This window comes from Aphelocoma coerulescens, chromosome 3, assembly GCF_041296385.1.
Source record: "Aphelocoma coerulescens isolate FSJ_1873_10779 chromosome 3, UR_Acoe_1.0, whole genome shotgun sequence".
NCBI lineage: Eukaryota > Metazoa > Chordata > Aves > Passeriformes > Corvidae > Aphelocoma > Aphelocoma coerulescens.
Window position 1 is genome coordinate 44,707,358 of NC_091016.1, and position 16,983 is coordinate 44,724,340.

Sequence of the window (16,983 nt, forward strand, 5' to 3'; positions counted from 1 at the left end):
TACCTATCTTAGCAAATGGCAGTGACCTTACTGAGATTTCTGCTTTCCATAAGCGCAGCAGAATAAATTTAGACCTGAGATACTTTTTTGATGTGAACTGTGAGCAAATATGTATGCTGCCTGTTGCCTCTGCTAATCATCAGGGACAGTAGGATATGGATGTGGTTTTTGGACATGTCCACTCATAATTGCTTAATTAATAAAACAAAGGTGGTAATAAAGATGCTACTGTCAACAGTTGTGTGTGGTAGCACTGGTATTCCAGCCTTTAAGAGCACTGCTGCCATCATCTGGCCACCCCCCCCCCCCCATGGTGCTGTTCCCTGCTGTTCTCTGTCACCTCCTGCCCTGCCCTGTCACCCTGGGCTGTCACAGCTGCCTCTGGGCCCCCGCGAGGGGCCGTGGTGGTTTGTCCGCAGCTGCCTGCTCACACTCCAGGTTCAGCTGCAGTTTTTAGCCTGTGCTCTGCTTCATGCTCTGCTGGTTGAGCTAGTTAACTGCTGGTATAGCCAAAAGGTGAGACCTTGATGTGTATTTACACAGTGCAAGTGGAGAATCACATGGCAGGCTGTGGGGGAAGCAGCTTTGGTCAGGTGGTGCAGAAGCCAGTTCCCACCTCTGGTTTTGGAGCCTTCTCTGAAACACCACGATTGTCCCCAGGCAGATCTATCCTGACAGTACTGGTTAAGGCAGACAAGGAAGCAGGATAAAACCTGAATGCAAATCCCTGCCTTGAGTCTAGAAATTAAATAATTTAATCTTTACTTTTAATATAAGTATGTGTCATACAGTAATCATTTGAAGAAGTGCTCAAGAAACCCGGCAGAAGTTCAGGTGGGCTCTCTGGGGCAGCAGTTCTGTTTGAGAGTCAGCAAGGGGGAGCTTCTGAACTGGTCTGTGGGGCTGGAAGCTGAACATTCCTCAGCACTTCATTGAGCCACAGAATCAGGGAGCACCAACAGCACAAAAATGAACAGATGTGACAGACACTACAGCTGGTGGGAGCCTGACAGCCAGGACGGTCTGAGTGTACTCGGTGCAGGAGCCTGAGAGCCCCAAACTGAGCTCTTTGTAAAAGGTATCTGTCATTATCTAGTAACTGTTTTGTCTTTGGGGTAACAGAGAATCCTGGATAATACACCCATCTGTCATTTTTACAAAGCCAAGGATTTTAATCTCCCATTTTCATTTTCTTAGGGGTGCTGTGTATTTGCAGTTTGGTGTGCTTACGTGCATGTCCATAGAAATCAAAGGTTGTTGGCGCCTTCTTACACAACCAAAGTACCCAAATAAAAAGATTCTGGCTTATTACATATGTGCTAATGGTATTCAAATTGTAGGGCTGGTATAAGCAAAAGTACTTGTTTCTGTCTCGTGGTGTGTTGGATTTTTTTCTCACAAGAGAAGCCATCATATTTAATTCAGGTAAATTATTATGATACACCTTCATTGCTCAATTGAGTCAGACAAAAAAAGTTGGATATGTTCCCAAGGGAGAGCATACTTTGAAGAATACAGTGGTTTACTTTTAACATTTGTTCTTCACTGAAGTTTATATTTGCTTGAAATAGAAATTGTTGGTGTCTTAGTTGGCCAGATACCTTTATGTGACGATAGTTGTCCAAAAGTTCTATTGCTTCTATTTGGTGGAAATAGGCTTTTTTAATTTGCAGTTTTGTATTTTATGTTTTAATTCATATTTGTAGTATTTCAATTCAATTCCCTTAAAGGACTTTGTTACAGGATCAAATTCATTTTTTTTATTACAAATCTGTGTCATTTATATTTATATATTTGAAATACTGTCCCCACATAAATGCATAATGATATCTCAAGAAAAGACATATTTCCTAAATCCCAACTAAATATGCTGCAAAAACTAAAAGCAGTAAGGATGGTGATGGAGTGTGAGTGGCACAGCCTGAACATTGAGGTTCTACTTGGAATGCTGCTGGACTTGTTAAGCCTCTCAGTGCAGAAAATTGCTGTTAGGGCATCTGTAGGTGCAGCTGGTCACGCCAGGGGGAGGTGGACAGGTTAGCAAAGAGTGGATCTGGGCCAGGGGTGTAATTTACAAAAGATTGTCTTGTCCTAGCAGCTTAAACACAGTATCTGAAAAATTGCATAGAGCTCAACAAACTGCTCAAGTCTTCTTCATCTCTTTCAGAAAGCAGAGCTGTATCTACAGGAAGCATACACTGTAAATCAGCTTGGCATTCTTTCAGTTGAAAGCAAAGTAGGCACAAGGAGTAGGTGAACTGCCAGATGAAGATAATAAACAGTAATTTGCCAATTTTGAGTCATTTACAGCAAGTTTTTCTGATATTTATCTAGGTATTCAGTCTCGATGAAAATTTTGAGGATTTAGATTTGGGGTGGAAGGGAGTTCAGGCATTTTGGACAGAAAAATACACTTGCATGAGTCACAATTCTTAGTAGGTGTAATAAAGGAGAAAAATAGCGTAAGACACATAATAGTACCAAAAAGTGAGTTTCATGGAGTCTGGCATTAAGGTAAAAGAAATTAGTAGTTGTTCCCTAAAAGATTGTTTAAATTGAAGCCAAGTGGATGCATTTCATTTTTTTCACATGGGAACTATTGCAAAGCAGTGCAAGTGAGTTGGATCTGCTAAAACCAGAAATCTCTCCTATCTCTCTGGAAAACATTCCCACTTTAAATGGGAATAAAGTTATGTCAGTTCAGTTCCCGTCACGACAGTAATTTTGAACTTAACTATCCATGTAGCAAAGGAGAGGGCAAACCAGCATTGAAGGATTTGAAATTATATATTCTGGTCTCATGAAAATTTCATAGTTTAAATAAATAAATAAAAGCCTTCCAGAGTGAAATGCCATGGTTATCTAAGAGGTCGTATCTCTCCTTCACTCACTATCCTCATAATAAACAGCTATTGATTAAATTGAGGAGCCACTTGGTCTTCAGCACTACAGTTGGGAGGTGGTTTCTGGCCAGGGCTACACTGTGGTATGATATATTTTATGTTTGCCCTTTCTTTCACCACCCTGTTTTTCTACTTTTCTTCTTCCCCCCCCGTTTTTTGTGTGTGTGTGGTTTTTTTAAAATCCACACATTATCAGATCTATTTTTACACATTGTGGGGATTTTTTTTGTGGGCAACCATTGTTTTTATATATATATATATATATATGTATATATATATATATATATAAATGTAAGAATCAGCAGATAATTGAAACTGATTTCTTAATGCCAGGGTTTAAATTTGGTTTGCTTTAGATATATGGAGTATTGTGCCAAGGGTTGTTTTTAGAGCCATGATACCAGGCCTGGCAGATTAATACTTTGTTTTGGTAAATTTTCTTCCTGTTCAACAGCACTTCACCCAGTTAAGAGTTTGTGCCATTGTAATAGATTCAAAAGACAAATAGCAAGCTGTTGATCAAAGAACTCCTGGCAGAGATAAATCCAGCCTTAAACCTGCATGAACTGGCTTGTTGAATTTAGCTTGGCTTTTTATACTGTCCCATCATGCTGTATTTAGAGCTAAGGGTTTGGTGACAGGATTTGAAAGTTTGTGATCTACTTTAGCTTGGAGGATGAGATGTGCTAAATGAAACATTAAAGAGTTCTTCTGTGCTTTGTTCTGTCCTAATGTGAGTTGTCAGAGGCTTTTTATTGTCTGGGGTTTTTTGCTGGAAAAAGAATAAATTTATTTTACCATAAACTCAGTCATTTGTGAATACTTTAAAGCAAATATTTTCTGCAGTTATGTTAAAAATAGTATGTCCTAGGGACAGAGGAAGCAGCTGTGTTAAACTATCTGCCTATTGCTACATTTTCAGGATTTCTATTAATGATACAAAGTCAGTTGAAATGACATCCATTACATATTTGTCCAAACAAGTGGAGGAGAAAAATAAACATTGTGGTGCTAGAGAATCTGTTAGAATTGTGTATCTCTGCCTGTCTTTCCTAATCAGAGGAGCTGATACCTGTACTCTACCCACAGTTACTTCTATAACACGTATATATCACACTGAAAAGCACTAAGACAGTGAGGTTTGCCTGCCTAATGTATGTTCTTACTCATCTTTACTGCTTTGTGGTTCCTATGTATGCAGATAAAATTTGCGTGCTCTGAAGGATGCATAATGGTTTTTTAAATGATACTTCCTTCATGAAAAGAAGTAAAACTAGTCTTCTACTGAGTAGATGACTTCATTCATTTAAGGACCATAAATATTCTTGCAATAATGCAGACAAATTTTCCCAAAGGAGAAGATGTCTGTAAATAAAGCAGGTGATGTGAAAGTCTTTATTAATGCTTATGCTGTTAGATTCAGCAAATGCTACTCTGTTACGCCATAGGTTACAATTTTTCCGCCGTAGGTTTTTGTTTGCGATTACTGTCAGCGTACAATTTGAGCCAGGACTGTGTATTAAGTACTGGAAATGAATACAGCATGTGGTAATCCTGTTCCATACCTTGTTAGTGCTTTTGTCCTCATGTCTTTTGTTAACCTTTGTTTCCCAGGTATCTTGTGAATTTCTTTCTATACAGGTCCATTACAACACAAATTAAAAATGGCTATTACAAAATACTGTATTTTATCATTTCATTTCATTAGTATTTTAATAATTACCAAAATCTAGCTTTTCTATTTAAAACATCTGTACTAAGAGTGAAAGGGCCTCCAGTTTTAGTAATTTTTGTAAACTGTTTGTCTCTCTTAGTTTTGGATATGGCTCGACACGTTCCTCTGTACCGAGCTCTGCTGGAATTGCTCCGTGCTATTGCATCCTGCACATCGATGGTGCCGTTACTTCTTCCTCTGTCCGGAGAAAGCAGCGAAGAGGAGGAAGAACAGTTGGAGTCACAGGCTTCTGTTGGGACCTTGTTGGCTAAAATGAAGACCTGTGTAGATACCTATACCAACCGGCTGAGGTAAGCACTTTCATCAGCCCTATCCCTCATTTAAACTGTATTGTTGTGGTTTAGGACTGGTACTCCCCAAGGTAGTGTTCCTACCGAGATGCTCCAAACCACGCTGCCCCTTGCTAGCTCCCACCTTCCCCTCCCCTTGTGGTAGGCTGGAGAGGAGATTCGGAGGCACAGAAGGTAAAAATTATGGGTTGAGATAAGAGCAATTTACTGGAAGCAGCAATGAGATAAGAAGACAATATTATTGTCCTGGGTTGAGGTGTATTCTATTACCATCCTCATGAGCCGTTGAAATCAGGTGGGGCAGTGTTTCCTTGCCTCCTCCCCCCAGACTATCTTTCTGTTAATGGCCCATCATTGTCCTGCTGCATGACTCAGAGATAACTCCCTCCAGACTATCTTCTGTTAACGAGCCTAATCAACACTTGGCCTCATGACTCATTACCCCATTGTGAGATGCTCCAACCAGAGGGAGGAACCAAGCATCCCATCGTGGATATAACTGGGACTCTGAGCATCAAAGGGGGGGCTCCACTGGATTTCCAGAGGACAGGAGCTACACAGCCACCGCTGGATTTTCTGAGGAAGAGCAGACCCCTTCTACTACAGGATCACCACTTCAGAGAATTGCAGCCACCATTCCACCAGACTGCTACCACTACCCTGCCTAACAGGGACTCAGGTTGTATCTTGACTCTGTCAGTGTTTTCTTTTACTTTCTTTTCCTTTTCTTTAATTTCCATTAAATTGTTATTCTGACTTGGTGCCTCTCACTGGTTTGTTTTCAAACTAGCACATAATTTGGCGCCGAACGTGGGGCTAGGCTGCTGAGAAAAGTCAGAATTACAATTTTGTATTGTAGAAGCCATCTACTCACTATGATGCTCAACATGCTTACATGGGTCTTGTACCTAGCTCTCTATATTTTTCCGCACATGGGGACCTATCTGCCGATTGTAATGCTCCTGTGTAGACCAGGGTATGGTATAAAATTTGCTTTATTAGTGTATTATGCCTACTGCATGATAACCTCCGAGACAATGAACATAATTCGGAATATATACTCAACTTTGTCTGCCTGTCCTACTTTAGGCTGCTACATCTGGGGCCTCAACAATCATACTCAGCCCCTGGGGGGAGGATTAAAGAATGCTTTTTTCCAGCCTTTCAGACCGGACACAGCAGTTTTTGAAAATATTGAGTTCCCTGTGGATGTTAAGGATGGCATAATCTTTTTGGCAGTTCTTTTCTCTTTTTTCTCCATGACCTGCACTGTGTACACTATGCTTAGGATCAGAGCTATGGCACAGCATCCTCAGGATGAGAGGAAAAAAAGGAGCCAAGCAACAAGCCCAGTGTCTACACCGATTGTCGCAAAGAAGAAAGGAACCAAAAGCAAAGTGACAGCATCCATCTCTACTCAGACTGTCACAGAGGAGAAAGAACCCAGACCCAAGACCACAGCGTCCATGTCCACGCAGACTGTCACAGAGGAGAAAGAACCCAGACCCAAGACCACAGCGTCCATGTCCACGCAGACTGTCACAGAGGAGAAAGAACCCAGACCCAAGACCACAGCGTCCACGTCCACGCAGACTGACACAGAGGAGAAAGAACCCAGACCCAAGACCACAGCGTCCATGTCCACGCAGACTGACACAGAGGAGAAAGAACCCAGACACAAGACCACAGCGTCCATGTCCATCCAGACTGACACAGAGAAGGAAAAAACCAAAGGAGCTGTAAGCATCTCCACACAAACTGTCACTGAACCAGAACAGCCTAAACCGATTGCAGTTGCCCCCGTTCAGAAGAAGAAATCAAAAAGCAAGTCAGTCCGCATAGTGACTGACGAGGATGCAGCAGGACCTTCACACCCAGCAGAAGAGGCAGAGCCGGAGATCATCACTCGGTCACTATCCCTGGGTGAGCTGCGTGACCTGCGGAGGGAATTCACACGCCAGACGAACGAGTCCATCCTGACCTGGCTGCTCCGCATTTGGGACGCTGCAGCCAATGACACCATTCTGGACGGAAGTGAGGCCAGGCAGCTGGGATCTCTGTCCCGGGATGTGGTCATTGACCAGGGGATCGGGAGAACCCAAGAAACTCTCAGCCTCTGGCGGCGACTGCTTACAAGTGTCAGGGACAGGTACCTTTGTAAAGAAGACCTCCAGGTGCACCAAGGGAAATGGAGCACAATGGAACAAGGTATCCGGTGCCTGAGGGAATTGGCTGTGTTGGAGATCATTTTCTCAGAAGACGAGAGATTTCCTAAGAGCCCAGATGGTGTCCAGTGCACGTCACAGATGTGGTTGAGGTTCGCACGCCTTGGACCAGAGATGTACTCCCGTTACCTGGCAACGCTGCAATGGAGGGAAGGCGAGGACAGGGTGGGCGTCTTGGTGAACAAACTGAGGATTTACGAGGACACCGTCACAGCCCCGTTTCGCACCCATGTCTCATCCGTGGAAACAAGTCTTTTGGCTGAGCAAGTCCGGAGTTTGATTGAAGAAGGCCATCAGAAATTGAAAAAGGAACTTAAGGAAGAGATTTACCAGATCTCGCCAGAACCAACAAGAGTCTCTGCCATTAGGAGCCGGCGTCCCCCAACCAGGGAGAGAGGATACACCCCACGAGGTAATCTCTGGTTTTTCCTTCAGGAACATGGAGAAGACATGAGTAAGTGGCATGGAAAACCCACCTCCTCCTTAGCAGCCAGGGTACGTGAACTAAAGAGAGGGACAAATACCACAAGAAGCGCATCTAGAGTCAACATTGCTCCGGTCTCTCACACACAGAACTCCAGACGATACCAGAATGATAGTATGACTGATCCTCTTGAAGGGACCTCAGGAACATACTCACCGGAAGGGAGCAACATGCACCAGAACCAGGAATAGAGGAGCCCTGCCTCTAGCCAGGTAGAGGAAAGGGATAATCGGGTCTTTTGGACTGTGTGGGTCCGATGGCCTGGCACAGCTGACCCACAAAAATACACGGCTTTGGTTGACACAGGCGCTCAATGTACTCTGATGCCATCAAGGTATGTGGGAGCAGAACCCATTTCCATTTGTGGGGTGACAGGAGGATCCCAGCAGCTGACTGTACTGGAAGCTGAAGTGAGTTTAACTGGGAACGAGTGGCAGAAACACCCCATCGTGACTGGCCCGGAGGCCCCGTGCATTCTCGGCATAGACTATCTCAGAAATGGATATTTCAAGGACCCAAAAGGACATCGCTGGGCTTTTGGGATAGCTGCTGTGGAGACAGAAGATATCAGACAACTGAGTACATTGCCTGGCCTCTCAGATGACCCGTCTGCCGTGGGACTGCTAAGAGTTGAAGAACAACAGGTACCAATCGCCACAGCAACAGTACACCGTCGGCAATACCGCACAGACAGAGACTCTGTGGTTCCCGTCCATGAGATGATTCGTAAACTGGAGAGCCAAGGGGTGGTCAGCAAGGCCCATTCACCCTTCAACAGCCCTATATGGCCAGTGCGTAAGTCCAACGGGGAATGGAGACTGACAGTGGATTACCGTGGCCTGAATGAAGTCACACCACCATTGAGCGCTGCTGTGCCGGACATGTTGGAACTTCAGTACGAGCTGGAGTCCAAAGCAGCGAAGTGGTACTCCACTATTGACATTGCCAATGCCTTCTTCTCCATTCCTTTGGCAGCAGAATGCAGGCCCCAGTTTGCTTTCACTTGGAGGGGTGTGCAATACACCTGGAACCGACTGCCCCAGGGGTGGAAGCACAGTCCCACCATTTGCCATGGACTGATCCAGACTGCACTGGAAAAGGGTGAGGCCCCAGAACATCTGCAATACATCGACGACATCATCGTGTGGGGAAACACAGCAAAGGAAGTATTTGAGAAAGGAGAGAAAATCATCCAGATTCTCCTGGAAGCTGGCTTTGCCATCAAAAGGAGCAAAGTCAAGGGACCTGCCCAAGAGATCCAGTTCCTGGGAGTAAAGTGGCAAGATGGACGACGTCAGATTCCCACCGAGGTCGTCAACAAGATCACTGCGATGTCTCCACCGACCAGCAAGAAGGAAACACAAGCTTTCCTAGGTGCCATAGGTTTCTGGAGGATGCACATTCCTGAGTACAGCCAGATTGTGAGCCCTCTCTACCTGGTTACCCGCAAGAAGAACGATTTCCACTGGGGCCCTGAACAGCAGCAAGCCTTCGCCCAGATCAAACAGGAAATCGCTCATGCGGTAGCCCTTGGCCCAGTCAGGACAGGACCAGAGGTGAAGAACGTGCTCTACTCTGCAGCCGGGAGCCATGGTCTGTCCTGGAGCCTCTGGCAGAAGGTGCCTGGTGAGACTCGGGGCCGACCACTGGGATTCTGGAGCCGAAGCTACAGAGGATCTGAAGCTAACTACACTCCCACAGAGAAGGAAATCTTGGCCGCCTATGAAGGAGTCCAAGCTGCCTCAGAGGTAATCGGCACAGAGGCACAACTCCTCCTGGCACCCCGACTACCAGTGCTGGGGTGGATGTTCAAGGGAAAGGTTCCTTCCACGCATCACGCCACCGACACCACATGGAGCAAATGGATTGCTCTCATCACACAGCGTGCCCGTATTGGAAACCCGAATCGCCCTGGGATTCTGGAAATTATAACAAACTGGCCTGAAGGTGAGACTTTTGGATTATCTTCTGAAGAAGAGGAAGAGCAAGTGACTCGTGCTGAGGAAGCCCCACCATATAATGAGCTACCGGAGACTGAAAGACGTTATGCCCTCTTCACTGATGGTTCCTGCCGAATTGTAGGCACTAACAGGAAGTGGAAAGCTGCAGTATGGAGCCCCACACGGCAAGTTGCACAAGCTACCGAGGGACAAGGTGGATCGAGTCAGGTTGCAGAGCTTAAAGCCGTCCAGCTGGCTTTGGATATTGCTGAACGAGAGAAGTGGCCGAGGCTCTATCTCTACACCGACTCGTGGATGGTAGCTAATGCTCTGTGGGGATGGCTGGTTCGCTGGAGAAAAGCCAACTGGCAGCGCAGAGGGAAACCCATCTGGGCCGCTGAGATTTGGCAGGACATTGCCGCCCGAGTAGAGAAGCTGACCGTGAAGGTTCGACACGTGGATGCGCACGTACCCAAGAGTCGGGCTAATGAAGAACATCGCAACAACGAGCAGGTGGACCGAGCTGCCAAGGTGAAAGTATCACAGGTGGATCTGGACTGGCAGCACAAGGGAGAACTATTCCTAGCTCGTTGGGCCCATGATGCCTCTGGTCATCAGGGGAGAGATGCAACATATCGATGGGCCCGTGACCGAGGGGTGGACCTTACCATGGACAGCATCTCACAGGTCATCCACAGCTGTGAGACCTGTGCTGCAATCAAACAGGCCAAGCGGGTGAAGCCTCTGTGGTACGGTGGACGATGGTCAAAGTACAGGTATGGGGAAGCCTGGCAAGTTGATTACATCACCCTTCCCCAAACCCGCCAAGGCAAGCACTATGTGTTGACCATGGTTGAAGCAACCACTGGATGGCTGGAGACCTACCCTGTGCCTCATGCTACAGCCCGGAACACCATCTTGGGCCTGGAAAAGCAAGTCCTGTGGAGACATGGCACCCCCGACAGGATCGAGTCAGACAATGGGACTCATTTTAAGAACAGCCTCATCAACACCTGGGCCAGAGAACACGGTATCGAATGGATATATCACATTCCTTATCATGCAGCAGCTGCCGGAAAAGTTGAACGCTGCAATGGACTACTTAAAACCACCCTAAAGGCACTTGGTGGGGGGACCTTCAAAAATTGGGAAGTGAACTTAGCGAAGGCTACCTGGATGGTCAATACCCGAGGGTCCATCAATCGAGCTGGTCCTGCCGAGTCTGAACCCTTGCACACAGTGGATGGAGATGGAGTCCCTGTGGTACACCTGAGAGGTATTTTAGGAAAGACTGTTTGGATTAATCCTACCTCAGGCAAAGGCAAACCCATTCGTGGGATTGTCTTTGCTCAAGGACCTGGTTGCACTTGGTGGGTAATGCAAAAAGATGGGGAAACCCGTTGTGTACCACAGGGAGACCTAATCTTAGGTGAGAACGGTGTGTAGGGTTTCATTGTATATATATATATATATATATATATATATATATGTATGTATGTGTGTTTAGAGTTTAAGAAGGTATTGATTTGGGATGATGTAGATGGTAATAGAATAAGGGGTGGATAATGTCCTGGGTTGAGGTGTATTCTATTACCATCCTCATGAGCCGTTGAAATCAGGTGGGGCAGTGTTTCCTTGCCTCCTCCCCCCAGACTATCTTTCTGTTAATGGCCCATCATTGTCCTGCTGCATGACTCAGAGATAACTCCCTCCAGACTATCTTCTGTTAACGAGCCTAATCAACACTTGGCCTCATGACTCATTACCCCATTGTGAGATGCTCCAACCAGAGGGAGGAACCAAGCATCCCATCGTGGATATAACTGGGACTCTGAGCATCAAAGGGGGGGCTCCACTGGATTTCCAGAGGACAGGAGCTACACAGCCACCGCTGGATTTTCTGAGGAAGAGCAGACCCCTTCTACTACAGGATCACCACTTCAGAGAATTGCAGCCACCATTCCACCAGACTGCTACCACTACCCTGCCTAACAGGGACTCAGGTTGTATCTTGACTCTGTCAGTGTTTTCTTTTACTTTCTTTTCCTTTTCTTTAATTTCCATTAAATTGTTATTCTGACTTGGTGCCTCTCACTGGTTTGTTTTCAAACTAGCACAATTATAAACAACAACAATATTATATTAAATATTATAAACAGCAACAGTATTATAAACAAAAGTGTACAAAAGAGAGATTGATTCATATGCAGAAATGCTCAGCACAGAGCTCAACCCAGCTGCAGTTACACCACCCTGACCCCTCCCTCCAGCTCAGAATGGGCATTATCCAGCTGCTCCTGCCAGTGTGGAACTGGCACCACCCATCTGCTCCCTCCACGATGCTTACTTGACCAGAAGGAGCCCCTTCTTCCCAAAGGAGAGTCCCTTTCCCCTGCCCCAGCACTGGTCCGAGGTGGTATAGAATAATCTCTGGGTCCTGGCCATGCCCTCTCCTGGATACTGCAAAAATTAACCCTGTTCTGGCTGGAACAGGACATGTGAATATATGAATATAGAAGTGAAAGAAGATTGAGTTCTGTATATTTCTCTGGATGGATGCTGCCATCCAGAGTGAGAATATACCATCTGTTTGATCTAGATTTGTATTTGTATGTATCTGTCTGGTTTACTGTACTATTTAGAGGGAATGGTTTTGGTATGACAGATAGGAGCTGGTAGATTTGCATAATCTTGTCATTTCATTGGTAATTATAAATGTTGCAATGCAAATTTTCATTTCTTTATTTTAATAATTTTCTGCTTCCAGTAATTAATTGGTTTCTTGATTCTGTTTACTTGCTTCCAATTTAAAGACAGCTTGTTAAGAAATAATAACCTGTCCTTCTCCACAAAATTTAGCACTGTCCCTCAGTATATGCTGAAACATCGTGAAAAGAAGGTAAATACAATGTCAGGAAAAGGTGTGTAGAGAATGTTCTTTCTCCCACTATTAACTCGGAATATTTACCAACCACTACCCAAGAGACTTTTTGAGTAGGAATCTCATTGTTGGGAACCCTTTCTAGTAACTCCTGATGGACTGGACTTAACCCATAAATTTCTCTAATCCTTCCTGAGATTACAGGTCTTGCTTATCAAGCATGAACAGTACCTTTAGTGGATTTTTTTGTTTTGTTGGGTTTTTTTGCTAGCTTAGTGCAGAAGAAACAGAACTGGGAAGGACAAAGACCAGTTCTTTATGTTGGATGCCCGCCTAAAAGAGTCAGCTTGTGCTTGCTGGCAATATTATATATATCATGGTATATGTAATCTTCTTAAAACAGGAAAGATATTTGGCTTCTGTGTAATCCATTTCCAATATCTGTGTATATAATTCTCCACCAGAATAGCTGACTGTTTTTTCTTTGCTAATCTGGTCGCCCATTAGCCTTGGATTTAGTGGCCATGGAAACCTGTATCTTCTCATGTCACTTCCCCAGGCTGAAGTCTAAAAAGTTTCTCTGTGAGAATGGCGTGTGACTACTGTTCATAAGCTCTTCAATTTTGTAAAGTAAATACAGTATGAGTAGTTCTTCAGTGCCAGCTTAGGATCTGGAAACAAAGAAGAATTCTAGAGTCACAATTGGTAGTATTTTAATAGTAGATGGATTTGATAGGAATTCTGTGGTCAGTTCTTTGTACATTATCTGCACAATTTTCTGGTTTTACTTGGATATACCAGCACAGAAGGACAGCTTGTCTTTTACTCGTTGGTTTAAGCATAGTGCTGTTTGTCTTTAAAGCAGTGTATAGACAAGGATGAAAACAACAACAGCCTGGAATCACTGGAGTGGAAGGTTTGAATTCTCAGCCTTTTAGTTGAAGGTGTGCCAGAAATATAAGCAAGTGTTGGCATGAATTTCTTAAATGGGACAATCTGCTGTTCCTTTTAGGTCAAATTGCCAGAACAACAACCCATAATTATAGGTTCTAGTTTCAAAGGCAAAACATCACATCCTCTGAGCAGCAGACTTGCATGACCAAATGTCATCTCCATGTTGGAGTGGAAGTGTCCACTTAGATCCAGAATTTAAGGGGAACAGTTTTGGTTTTGGACTCCAGTTAGCATTGAATTTACTTTCAAAGGCCATAGTATTCTGTTAGAAAATTGGGAAATTTCTGGATAATGGAGAAGATTACATTTAGTTATGGGATGATTTCTCATGACTGTTTTGACTGCTAGGGAGTCAAAAGCCATCAGTAATTGGAGAGCAGTCAGGCTGGTGTAGTGAGTTGCCACGAGGGCTGAGTTTGAGACATCAGCTTGCTGGGATGGCTGAGGCCTTTGCTGCAGAAAGCTGCAGATGTGTGGCAAAGCAGGAACCACTTCTGCTGGGTGAGCCTCATGCCAAATGGTTGATTCTGGCAAAATGAGATGGTGACTTATTCATGTGATGTATTATATAGCAAGCTTACCTCTAAAATTCATAACTGTGCTTCATGGGGATGCTGGAATACAACCAGGTAGGCCTGAGGCATTTTCTCTGCTATGGTTTTTCATTGTCTTCACTGCTGTTTTGGAGAACTTCTATGTGAGAGAGTGCAATTTGCAAGCAAAAAATATTTTCTTTAGAACCGGGCCCCAAGAATCAAGGCCTAATTTGTTTTAATTTACTTTTCTTCACAAGACAGCTATCAGTTCCTATTGCTGCATGCTGAAGTTCAAGTTTGGAGCTGATCGTTGTCTGCAGGGAGCAGTCCTGCAGCCTCTGGTTTGGAATGCTGCAGCTTAGTGTCCGTAAATAGTGCTTCAAGCCCCAGGGTGGGGCAGGTGGAGCCATCTGGGAGGAAGCTACCAGCTTTCACCAGTGGTCATTTGCAAAGGCACAGTCCCTTGCTTGTTTTGCCTGATTTCAGGAGATTTGTTTAAGAATCTGTGAATTACTGAAACCTAGGCTAGTTTTATCCCAAGACAGCGAACCCCAGTTAAGACTGAGCAACATTGGGCTATAAAGCACTGTGGTGCACAGGGGCTGAATGGTTCATTGGCTTTAGTCTGCAAATGCTTTGATAAGGGTATCATTCTGTACCACCATATTTACCTCCAAGTATCAGGCATGGGTGAGGAAGCGTTAGTATTGACTTTGAAAATTAAAGTTGCCTTGGGAGCATATAATTCATTATTCATTTAGCACAGCGTAAAGAGAAGGCTGTCATCTTCTAGCACAAGCACAAGGTTTAAATTATTAGCATGTACACTGCTGTCTCTTCTAGCAAATATATTAGTGACTGTCATCCCTTTAAATATGAGTTGACATTTCTCTGCTTTTTCTTCAGTGGCTGAAAAACTGTATGGGGAAGTTTCTGTGTCTAAATTAAATATCTGGCTCCTCCTCCACTTTGAAAATCATAACATGTAGATAAAGGTTTTTCCTGCACTAAAGCTCAGGAGTTTGATAAAACTGTTAGCTATCTGCATACACAGATTTCTGTGCAGGCTGATAGAGTGCAAGGAAAGAGCTGAAGCATCTTACTGGCTTTATGACTTCACTTCTGGTATTTCATCTCTTCCTTCATATGGTGTTGAGAAAGCTGTGTAGTTCCCAGCAACTCCTCTCAAGCTGGGGCCCTGCTGGTGCCCCTGGATCACTCATGTATGATACACAGCTTGGAGAGAGAATGAGTCCAGTCAGGACTGCAGCAGTGCAGATGACACCAAGAAGGGAGAATGGTATTTTCTCAGCTAATAGTGTGCTTTGCCCACGTTATATGTGCTCATAAATGGCAGAGTAGTCATCAGGTTGCTTTTCTCATGTGCACACAAAGCAATGCCATGTGTTTCAGGTCACAGTGAGAAATAGTTTGTGGATAAAAAAAAAATCATCTTCAGTAAAGCTGTAACTTTGACCTTGGAGGACTCCAAGATTGAATCTGATCAAGGAGTTATTTTGTAGGGTCCATACAGCAGCCACAAGGCTGCAGCAGGCTCATGGAGGCTGCTGACCTTTCTGAGTGACTGGGACCCTCACAGTGACTCTGAGCTTTGTTTGTGTGTTCTAAGATTCCCCAGTGCATCAGTGATATGTGTTACCCTTTGAATGTTTTCATGGGCTTTGAATTACATTTTTGTCTCAGCTCTTCTATAACCATACAGTTTAGGGAACAAAATAGACTTTTAGGTTTTCCAGACCAGGATGTTTTGTTACATAAGGGAGATGGGTACATAGACCAGATTCACACCTCCGTTTTCAGTTCCAGAGCTGTTTTGTGTGAGATTTTAATCTTACAGTGCACCTGTTCTTTTTAAATTGCATTAATTAATAACCATGATAAACATGTTTTAAGGATATGTTTTTAGAAAGGGCTGCTGTGGTTTCTAATGTAAAAGAAATATAAAATGAAGTCTAATAGTTCATGTCTGCAATGATGTTCAGTTCTATCTCAGATGGCAAAACTCTATGAGCTTTAAAAATTATCATCGGTGTGAGAGTACATATGGCTGGGAACCTTTGACAGATTTTCCCATCTAGAGTCTAGGGAATTACTTGGTTTTCCATATGTTGATTGTAAATAAACTGAGAAACTGTAGAGTACTGGTAAATTTCTCCAAACATTTTTGAATAATGCTGAAGTAGAAAATAAAACAGTGAGGCAGATGCCTACAAGAGAGCTGGAGAGGGACTTTCTACAGGGGCGTGCAGTGACAGAACAAGGGGGAATGGCTTCAAATGAAAGAGTAGGCTTAGATTAGATATTAGGAAAAAATTCTTTACTGTGAGGGTGGTGAGGCACTGGCACAGGCTGCCCAGAGAAGATGTAAATGTCCCATCCCTGGAAGTGTTCAAGGCCAGGTTGGATGGGGCTTTGAGCAACCTGGTCTAGTGGAAGGTGTCCCTGCCCATGGCAAGGGGTTGGAATGAGGTGCTCTTTAAGGTCCCTTCCAACCCAAACCATTCTGTGATCTCACAAACCGTGCAGGACTGATCGCACTAAGTTGATATTCTTTTGAATCAAATAAGGGTAAGAAGACAAAAGAAAAAAAATGGATGTCATCGTTCATAGGAGTCTTGCATGCTATGGCAATATCAGTTAGTTTGTTCCCCAAATGTGGGGAAAAAGGTGACCTTTAGCCTAACTAACCATTGGAATATACAGGCAAGACTTGTGTGAGGAAGCTAAATGTTGATAAGGCAGTATGTCTAATTTGGGGAATTTATGTACCAGCTATCTTACCCTCCCTAAGAAACTGACTGAAATCCATGATTAGGCAGAATCAAGGTAAAAAATGAGACTTGGATGGGGCAGAGGTGTGGTTGAGTTAGATTTATTCATGCATTTCGCTTCCTAAACTGCTCTTCCACAGGTATGGCCTGACTCAGAAGTTAGGCAGCTTCATTATGCAGACCCTCACACAAGCCCCAGATACCTACAGCTGTCAGGGCAGAGCTGTTCTGCAAGCACGTGAT

At 44.2% G+C, this 16,983-nt stretch overlaps 1 protein-coding gene across 5 annotated transcripts in view; it reads left to right on the forward strand.

Moving 5' to 3' along the window:
• Positions 1–16,983, forward strand: part of BIRC6 (baculoviral IAP repeat containing 6) — a 179,454-nt gene that overhangs the window by 145,714 nt on the left and 16,757 nt on the right. For all 5 annotated transcript variants that reach the window (XM_069010018.1, XM_069010020.1, XM_069010022.1 and 2 more), the window contains one exon: positions 4,718–4,928. In XM_069010018.1, the coding sequence (XP_068866119.1) occupies positions 4,718–4,928 (211 nt within the window). The remainder of the gene's footprint in view (positions 1–4,717; positions 4,929–16,983) is intronic.